At 40.7% G+C, this 10,783-nt stretch overlaps 1 protein-coding gene across 1 annotated transcript; it reads left to right on the plus strand.

Annotated features, from left to right (window-relative positions):
- The first annotated feature begins 6,666 nt into the window (after positions 1-6,666).
- LOC109939766 (uncharacterized) lies at positions 6,667-10,535 on the plus strand. Its single transcript, XM_020538084.1, has 5 exons — positions 6,667-6,798; positions 6,996-6,999; positions 8,542-8,983; positions 9,282-9,307; positions 10,126-10,535. Exons 1-5 carry the CDS (start codon positions 6,667-6,669, stop codon positions 10,533-10,535), a joined length of 1,014 nt encoding a protein of 337 aa, XP_020393673.1.
- Positions 10,536-10,783: the final 248 nt, after the last annotated feature.

Raw genomic sequence — 10,783 nt, forward strand, 5'->3', positions numbered from 1 at the left:
TAAGAGTAGACCTAGAAACATCATTCATTCAGTCGATCAAATGGAGAGCAGCGGTTGTTTTACAATGTACAAATAAGGCGAGACAGCAGGCTCCACTACAGCTAGCTACACATCACCATCCCTTGTAATCTTAGCAAACAAACGAACAAATCCACCAGCGTATCGGATTACCACTACTAATCAAACTCTAGCTAACCTGCTAGATTTACTAATCAACTAGCATACAAATTCACATGGTATTTAAGTCAAGTAAAGATTCTACAAGGTGATCAGTTTTTGTAACCCCTTGATATGATAATATTGGGAAAACATTATACAAAGTCTGATAGATTTAGTTTCTCAACAGTGGCATGTGCATTTGCTTAAGACAAAGAATAGTCTCATATATGTTACTCAGTTTAAATGCTGACCTGATAAATAAGACAGAGTCATAGGCTTTAAGCCGTTTCGCACCCACAAAAAGACTCCATCCAATTGTTAGAAGATGTCAGCTTGGCTTGCCTACAAGGAACATCATGGAAGAAAAATTTAGACAATATGTTTAACTATTTGGTTATATTGATTTTTACAAAATACTATTCAGCAAATGGTGAGCACCTTGTTCATCATATTCCAATGCCCAACTCTAGGCAAGCAATCATTCTCTCTGCCAGTTTTATTATACTTGAGCTTCATCATAAGTAAAATATAAAATACTAAATATGTTGCAAGAAAATACGACTGGTGTTAGTTATCAAGCCCACAAAGAGTTGCCCCAGTTTATAAAACAGGAGTATATTAACTATGACAAAGAAGGGTAATATGAACAATAAAAAATACTTCAAAAGCCACTACTGCAATAAGAGTGGGGCGACATTGGACCTCTTACCCTTTATATTGTTCTTTTCTCTATAATTTATCTTCATACTCGATAGGATTTTCCCCCCACTGTTTTCGCTAAAAGAAACATGAGTGGGTTTCAACCTACCCGAGGAGCAGGTAAAATTCTTGCCTAGATTGAAGCCAAACACTCACTGATATTAATGCCAAACTCTTTAGAATATGGATCTTCATGGTAAGAGTTATGATTCACCATTTGTGGGCACAAAAAAGGTTGTCATTTGCATAAGCATAATGAAGTCACAAAGGAAAGGAGAACCCAAATAGAACTAAAACATATCACCTGAATAATGTCACACTATCAATCATGTGGGCGCTAGCATGTCTCCTCTAAAAGAGCTCTTATCTGACTCTGGTTTAATCTCTTTACCTATGTCCCTTCACTATTTTGCAGGCCTAAGCAAACTCAGATTTTTAAGCGCGCATTAGAAACATAGGTTCTGCTATCAAAGGTTAGACATGGATAAGTCATAGTGTGGAGCTTTGCTAGAAAAGAGCAAGGGTAACAGTTATATCCACTAAGGTTACCTCCATTGGAAGGTAACCAAGTTTTAGTGTATGCCATAGCCCACAAGACCAAAAGTACCATCGAACTTTGATATAAATAGCATCATCAGTCAACTTGAAACCAAAAAAGGAAAAGGAACTGTAGTTAGCTTCCAGTTCTAATTTATACTGAGATGGTGGTGAGACAAGTAATAGATAAGAGGTTCTATATGATATCTTTGGTTGAGTAGGTATGATATAGAACCACTAAACACTAAAAAAGGTAGTTATGTGCATCAAGCATAGTAGCACACACAAAGTGCCGATACATCACTACATGAGAACATAAGGCATCTTCTTGTTTTCCATTTTGATAGCTATATGTGAGATCCTCGACTAAATGAAACTATATGGATAACCATTTGGATAACAGAAGGCGTCACTACATGAAAATAGAAGGTATCTTCTTATTATACAAATGATCCTCAAATAAATAAGACTATGTGGGTAACATATTTTACAAATTTTCTTTGTTCTATACAGGAGGTACATTCCATGGGACTATTTTGAAAAATAAGAAGATCAACATGCTCTTTTATTTGCAAGGAAAAAGATACTTGAAGTCAATACGTATTGACAACAACACCAAAAAAACAATTCTACTACTGATCCAGGAGCAGGGATGATCTTACCTCCAATCCGATTGAAGATTCCTCACCACGAATCATGTTACCCATAGAATCAATTTTAGAAACGGTTTCTTAAACAGTGCACCTCATCCATCATGACCTCCTTAACGTTTGTGGGAGTAGATTCTTAAAGAATGGCAGCGTATCCACTGGATAACAATTGGCATGCCTGCTCACGTGTAGTGTAAAGCTTGTCCCTCACATCACCGAGTGTAACTCAATATGGCTCACTCGAAGGAACCTTCTTCTAGAACTCTGTTAGACTGTTACAGAAGAAATAGTGGTTAATAGGAATAGCCAAGTTTAGCTATCTACCATCTAAAAATTCTAAAAGAAAAAACCTAAATGTCAAACAATATTATTTGCTAATCCATCTTACCTATATAGTGCTTTGCATCTTTCTTTGATGAGTGATGTAACTCATATGTTCATACCTAGCTATTATACAAATGCACCATAGTTGTCAGCTGAAGGGTGGTCCCTAGAGCCACTATCATATGTTGACCTAGCATTTCTACCATACACTGGTGGTGGTGGTGGATTGGAGGATTTATTTGGTTCTGCTTTCTTGATCTCCACCGACAAACAAAGAAAATGACCTAAGCCTGGTCAAAGTCCCTTCCATTAATTACTATTAATTTAATCAGTCATGGACCAATAGAAAATTGGTTTGGATTTGTGAGTGCGGTGAGAGGAAAATAACTGATGCATAATTCGTTAGCAAGTAGATTTAGAAGTGTAGAAAAATGAGAAGACACTTTGAATGAATTGTACAATAGGAATAGAACATGCATATAAATGAATGAGACAATTCAATGTGAGGCATATAACTTAAGAAAAAATCACTATTCAACTGGTGCAATTCAAAGGTTCTTTGATCAATAGTTGACCTTCTCAATGTTTGTGACAGTAGATTCTTAAAGAATGTCAGCATATCCACTGGATAACAATTGGCATGCCCGCTCATGTGTATTGTAAAGCTTGTCTCTCACATCATCGAGTATAATGCGATATGGCTTACTCGAAGGAACCTTCTTCGAGAACTCTGTAACAGAGGAAACAATGGTTAATAGGAATAGGCAAGTTTAGCAATCTACCATCTAAAAATTTTGAAATAAAAAAAACCTAAATGTCAAATGATATTATTTGATAATCCATCTTACCTATAAAGTGCTTCACATCTTTCTTTGACGAAGTGATGTAACTCATATGTTTGTGCCCAGCTATTATACTAATGCACCATAGTTATCAGCTGAAGGGTGGTCCTTAGAGGCACTACCATATGATGACCTAGCATTTCTACCATACACTGGTGGTGGTGGTGGTGCATTGGAGGATTTATTTGGTGCCGCTTTCTTGATCTCCACCTACAAACAAAGCAAATGACCTAAGCCTGTTCAAAGTCCCTTTTATCAAATAAGCATGATTTCCCATGAAATATCACAACTGGTGACTTGCAATTGAAGAATGCATTTTTCCTTTTGTTGACATTACTTTACATATTTTACCGTAGGTAAAAATGGAGGGGATGACCATTTGTGCCATTTCTATAAGGAACTACAGACTACCTTGGAACCAACAAGGTTAATCATATTTCCATTTGTAACAAATCATCTACAACTTGCTCAGATTGAAAAACTATAGATCCAAAGTCTTGAGAATGTTTAGTCTCATGATCAAACATAATCTAGTGGTCTACCATAGTCCCATATCTTGCAAAGAATCTATTGAAATCTTCTGATCAAGGTTAACAAATAGAACATTCATCAAGGAAAAATCAATGTAAAACAAAGCTGATCCATCATGTGACATATTGATGTTACCTTCTGTTAGTGTTGAGGGAAGCCCACCAACAAATATCTTTTTAGTCTTGAAATCCTTAGAGGTAGACTACACTGATCCTTTTGGTATGGTTCTCTTAATCTCAACCTGGGAGTAAGCAAAAGGAAGTATTACATAATTTTCAAAGTGCCCCCGGAGAAAACCAGGGATGAGGCCGGATCTAGGTGAACGGTACATCTAGGGGGAGGGAGGGGGAGTGGTGGGTGTGTACCTAGGACGGACACGACATCCAGCACAGTGGAGTGGGCGCTGGCCGAGCTGATCTAGCATGCGGACGGGCTTAGGAAGGCATAGCAGGAGCTCGACGCCATCGTCGGCCGCGACCGCAACCGACTGGTCTCCGAGTCGGACCTCCCGCGCCTCACGCCTTCGAGCTCATCCCTTTCGGCGCCAGCCGGAGGATCTGTGTGACATTCCCTCCGTCGCGAGCACCACAACAACAACATAGGTACTAGGGACGGATACGGTTCCGGTCGGCTCGAACGTAGGGGGTCGAGATGACAGCGCAAGAAGAGGTAGGAGGTGAAGTGGTAGGGCGAAGCAGGTAGGGTTCTAGTCGGCCCGAGGGACGCATGGGCGGCGACACGGTTGGGGGCGGGCAGTTGGTCAAGAGAGACGGCGGGAGGGGGGTGGGGAGGGAAGAAGAAGTAGTAGAGACTTCGTCGTCGCTGTGCGGTTTCTTTGGAGTCGTGTTGTGCGCGTGAGAGTCAAAAGGAGACTTGGGAGAGAAACAACGTTCACGTGTTAAAATAAATTGAACGAACACCATATAACACACAACAACCGTAGTTGGCTTGGTTAAGCGTGGGCTCCTCTAGAGAATCGATCACAGTTCAATCGCTGTACACCACATATTTTTGCTGCGCGGGAGGGAGGTCACGGCTGGTGGTAGAAAGCGAGGCTACCCTTACAACCTTAATAAGTAGTATAAGTGGGCTCCATTGTGCTCCATCAACCTTAGTCGTTGCCATAACCATTGAACCGTCACCCTCCCTCCTCCAACAATTAAGTTCTTACCAATAGAGCTTACAACCATATTTGTTCAACAAAAAATATATATTATAAATATTCTAAATATAGAAACCGATTAGTCTATAAACATAAGGAGATCTAACCTGGACTGGGCACGCCTTCTCTCGGGCGACCAGTCTGGGCCGCGCTCACTCGACGCGTGCTGGACCTCAGCGCCAGCTACTGGCCACTTGGGTCGTCTTCCACGCCAACGCCCGGACTGGGCCGCCGATGCACTTGGTCTGCTGCCACTGACGCGCCCTGCACCGCTATGGACTGGGCCGCTTCCTCAGCCAACGGGCCGCTGCTCTTGGCGCCTGTGCTGAAGCTCTCTCCACGCTGCCAAGTGCCAACTGCCAAGTACGATCGAAAGCGGCCGCAACATGCATACGCAGAAAACCACGAACGCACCAGTACACAAGATGCATGCATGCAGGCAGCAGCTAGCTGCTAGTATCCTTCACGTCAAGATCAACACCTCAACCTTAACGCACATAACCGAGGGTTCTACGCTAAAAACTAAGGCCTCGTTTGGGAACAAACAAACCGGCCGGTTTTCAGGGGATAGGCAGCCTACGGTCACAGATAACACGAGATCTTCGTATGCGTATTTGGGATACCTGTTCGTAGGATTGCTGGGCCCGTGTATCGGCAGTTTTGACGGGGGTAGGGTTCCACTCCTCCGGCGGCCGGTTTTGTGTGGCCCGCGACATCCTCTGCGTTGCATCCGTCGCCTCCCTCACACATCGCCGCCGCCGCCCTCAGCCACCGTCCAGCCGTCGCCACATCTCTCATTCACGGCCCCAGGTTGTTGTTTCTCTCGTCCTCACCCTCAGATCTGCTTTGTCACCCGCTGTCCGTGTCGTCGCCATCTCTCTCATCCTCTGCCGCCAGGTTGCAGACGCTGAAGAACTTCCAGGACGTGGAGCTTCCAGGACGTCAAGAAGACGTGGAGCTTCCAGGACATCTTCGATCTGGTGAGCACTTCACTTATTTTCTCCCTTCCGATTTTTGTTTAGTTGCAGTTCATGGTCAGTGGACGATGGCAAGTTTTCTCCCTTCCGATTCATGGTCAGTGGACATTGAGCCTTCAGCCTCCTCCACCAGATTTATCCATCTATAATTCTATAGGCTGAAAATCTGAGTGGGTTGCATTTCTTTTTTAAGACATTTCCTTACTGGCCTCGCACTTGTTTGCTCTATCATGTATGTTAAATTTATGTTACATTTTTCAGTTTACAATTTACTAGTATATCAATCTTTGTTAGCTTATGGTATGCTTGCCTACTGTTGAGGATTAGTAATCTTAAAGAATTTTGTTAATTCTTAGTAGATGCGGTTCTAGGTGCACACAACTCAGTTATTGTTTTTTATTTATGTGTAGTCTGTATTTATTGATTCAGAGGCTGAAGGAACAGGGTATAACAGCTAAGACATCTTCTCAAAGTCTGAAGGTATTCAACTGATTAACTATCTCCTAAAGTTAGATTTTCATTTCTTCTATTGTATATACTAAACTGGTGTTAGTTAGCATTGCTTATCCAACTATATGTCGTACATACTATGTTCAGGTCATCAGTTAGCGTTTTTTTGTGTTTGAATTATATAACTGAATGCCAAGCTAGTCATGATAATTGTATCTCTCTCTATATAATAGATAATGAGTTCTTGGGAGGAGGATGCTAGACAATTTCTTTTAGACCAGGAAGAAGATGATGATGAACTCTTCTTAGTAATTGTCCCTGCTGTTCTCGCGGCTATGCAAGAAGAGAAAAGGGCCGTCCATACTTCTTCTCTTACTGGTGCTATGAAGATTAAGGAAGTTCTAGAAGGACATGAAATTTGGAGCAAAGTTGAGTTTAGGATGGAGCCAGATATTTTCAGAGCGATAGTAACTTTCCTTAGAGCCGAGGATCTTCTACATGACACACGAGGTGTTACTGTTGAAGAACAGTTTGGCATGTTCATGTACATGATCTCGCATAATGCTACTAATCAAGATATGCAAAAATGGTTTCAACACAGTGGTGAAACCATTCACAGGAAGATAAATGAAGTCTTTGATATAATTCCAGCCTTGACAAGTAGGTTTGTAAAGCTTCCAAGTTCCGTACAAACTCACATCAAAATTGTAACCGACTCTCGTTTCATGCCTTTTTTCCAGGTAGACATAAAACCCAAGAATTTCTAATTCCTCCTAAAGTTTTATGCCTCTAATTGTCTCTTTCCTAACATGCAGAATTGCATTGGTGCCATAGACGGTACTCATATTCCTATCACTATTTCAGAAGACAAGGCTGCTCCATACAGAAATAGGAAAGGGTCTTTATCCCATAATGTTATGGTAGCTTGCGATTTTAATCTAAACTTTACCTTCATTTCGTGTGGATGGGAAGGATCCGCATCAGATGCCGGGGTTCTTCGTTCAGCACTTAGCAGAGGATTCCATGTGCCAGAAGGAAAGTTTTATCTTGTCGATGGTGGATATGCAAATACACCGTCATTCATTGCCCCTTATCGAGGAGTTCGGTACCACTTAAGCGAGTTTAGGAGTCGACGTTCCTATGCCAACTACAAAGAGCTCTTTAACCATCGCCACGCAATCCTTCGGAACCATATAGAGAGGGCTATAGGTGTCTTGAAGAAGAGGTTTCCTATTCTAAAAGTCGGAACTTTCTATCCTATTCAGTGTCAGGTTAAGATTCCAGCGGCAGCAACTGTCTTTCATAATGTAATTAAACAACATAATGGCCAGGAAGGGTGGCTAGATCACCTCCCAAGCAACATTGAACCGTCTCAATATGTCGATGTCCCAGAGGGAGAAGTCAACTACCCTACCGGCTCGGAGTCTGTTGATGGAAACATTTTAAGGGATGACATTGCGATGCAGATGTGGGTTGCACACAATGTTTAGTTGATGTGATAGCACTTGTATCGTATTTATGTACTTGATGCACCTAATATTTTTATCTTATTTATTATGTACTTCTTGCACACAATTTAATTTTTATGTGTAATTTAAAATAGTAATGGCAGATGAAGCATCTAGGGCGAATTGGAACTTCTTATATGAGAAGGGTTTAATTGAAGTATTAACTGAGCACAAGGTTGATGCCAGATTTAAGGGACAGAATGGTTGGAACTCAGATGGTTGGAGAAGCATCACTTGTAAGTTCAATGAGAAATTCCCCTCAGCACATTTCACAAAGCAACAACTTCAAGACAAGGAGAAAGATTTGAAAGCAAGCTACAAGGCCATAAGCAACGCAAAGAATGAGAGTGGTATAGGATGGAATGAGACTATGGGGATGATATTAGCTGAACCAGATTTGTGGGAGAAGTGTGCACGTGTAAGTTATTCTCTCTCTTTTGATAAAGTAGTATCATTCCAAAACATGCCTTCATACTAAATATATGTTGTATTCAACAGAAATTCCCCAAATTAAAGAAGCATCGCAAGAATGGGTTTCCTCTGTTTAGGAGCTGTGAGGCCTTGTATGAAGGTAGTCATATATCTTTCTGACTTCTACTGAACAGATCTGAGTTTTTATGAAGAAACACTTCGACTTTTTTATAGGGAGCATTGCTAGAGGTGACATGAGTTTCACTTCTACTGAACCGGTGCTACATGTAGCATCTGTTGATGAACCAGTGCTACATGTACCACGAGCGGGCAGCGAGATCAATGTTGCTGGACCAAGTGTGGGCAGTGAGACTAATGTTGCTGGACTAACTTTGGATCGAGAGGCTTGTGAAGTTCAGTCACCACCTTCTGGTACGTCAGTACATGGAAGCGGAAAAAAGAGGAAGAAAAGTCAAGTTGCAAGTGTTTTGGATGACTATTTGGAGCACAAAAAGAACCAAACATATAAGACTATGGAGGCGTTCCTTGAGAAGAAGACTCGTGGAGAGGAGTCTATGGATAGGTGTATCCACATATTTGAAGCTATGGAGGACTTGACAGATGAGGAGAAGGCCATTGCAGCAGAGGTGTTCGAAAATGAATTGTATCGGGAGATGTTTCTGAAGCTAACAATTCACAACGTGCGGCTGATTTGGCTTCGGAGGAAGATAAGGTATGTGTATATATATGCCCTTCCTTCCTCTCTGAAAACAATTGTAAATTCTAAAGAAACTTGTGTATTTACTTCCTTTATAATTTCAGTAGGATTATATCTACCTGATAGATGGAGAAGGTGTGACGGATGGCTTCTGCAATATGGTCTCTGCAATGTTTTTTCTAACAAGATCTCTTCAGTTATTTTTTTGATTCATGGAAATACTGTACTAAACTTGAAAAATGATACATTTAATCTATTTTGATCAGTGAAGTTCTTGTTCTAACACTGATAGTATGAGTTAACTTGTCTCCAGAATTGTGGTTGTTAAAACTAGTAGTGGTAAATAAGCCAGACTTTATGTTGTTGCTCTAAACATATTTGTATCACAAATAGAACAATTTTATTCCTTGCACAAAAAGAACATTTTTGTATCACAATTAGCTCAATTGTGCTTCATGCTAAGGAAAGTTCTAAGTTTGTTGTTTTTATTCCTTGCAGAAAATCGAGGTTTGCCACAGAAGCATCAGTTAGAGGCGCTTCATGTTAAACATATAGGAATATTGGCTTTATTTGCTCTCTCACCATGTGCTAGCTGGTTAAGTAGTATTAGCATTGCTATTGGGTGCTATCTGCTGTCTTTTGGATGAAATCAAGCTATTATTTTGTTCTGCTAGTAGGCGCTATTCTGAATTTTCAAGTTCTCTAGAATTTTTACTGGAACCATAATTTGTATGGAGTTAAGAACTGTTCTGCTTGTTCCATCAATATGTATGCAGGTTCTAATACATATTGTGGATCAGATACATATGTACACACTCTCATAATTCACTGGTTCATAAAAATTTAGAATACATATGTGTTCAAACATCCAGCTCTACTTTCTTTTTATTACTGAGTCTGTTATTCTATTTATATGTTCATTTATACATTTGAAGACATATGTGTTAAAAGAGTCACTGGACAGCCTGACAACCAAACGATCACAGGGCGCTCAAACCCCACCGGGCAGCACCAGACGGGGAAGAAGTATAGCAGGTTTTGCCCCCATCGGTGGTATCCAACCGGGGTGGCTGTTACCTCTGTTGCCAAACGAAGCCTAAAGGTTTTAAGCTCGAATTTGATGTGTCTACCAATGTACCACGTGTTTGCATAAATAGAGTGGAAGGTGAAGCTAGAGGAGCTAGAACTGGGATGTGACGCTCCTGATGAGAATGAGGATGAGGTTGGTGATGACGATGGAATTGAGGTAGTTGACTGGATCGAGAAAAATGAGGTCGATGATGATTATTATGAAGATGAGGATGAAGCCGATGCACAGGAGGATTTCAAAGCAGATGAAGCTGAAAATGTTGAGGATAGCGAGGAATACTGGGATGAGCAGTGGGAGAAGGCTATGAGAAGTTCTGATAAAATGGAGAAGCTAGTCAAGACGAGCATTGAGGCGTCAAATGTGTACAGTAAGCAGCATATGCATCTAGAGAAAGAAATGGAGTGGAAAATGGCCAGAGCAAATGCGATTATTACGGAGCAGGAAGCTGAGGTGGAGGAGTGCAAAGGATGGAAATAACAAATACCGGCACCAGGTAGCATAATTAATATCAGTATATATTATATAAACTTGTTGTAAAGGGTCTATATTTAAAGAGGAAATGCAGTATTTAAAATAAGATTTTATTATTTTCATACATGTCAATCAATTTCCATTCAACCATATTATATAAATACCAAGACTCTGTAGCATAATTAATATAAGTATATATCATAAACTGGTTGTAAAGAGCCTATATTTATGGAGAAAATGCAGCATTTATAAGA

This window comes from Zea mays, chromosome 5 (assembly GCF_902167145.1).
Source record: "Zea mays cultivar B73 chromosome 5, Zm-B73-REFERENCE-NAM-5.0, whole genome shotgun sequence".
Taxonomy (NCBI): Eukaryota; Viridiplantae; Streptophyta; class Magnoliopsida; order Poales; family Poaceae; genus Zea; species Zea mays.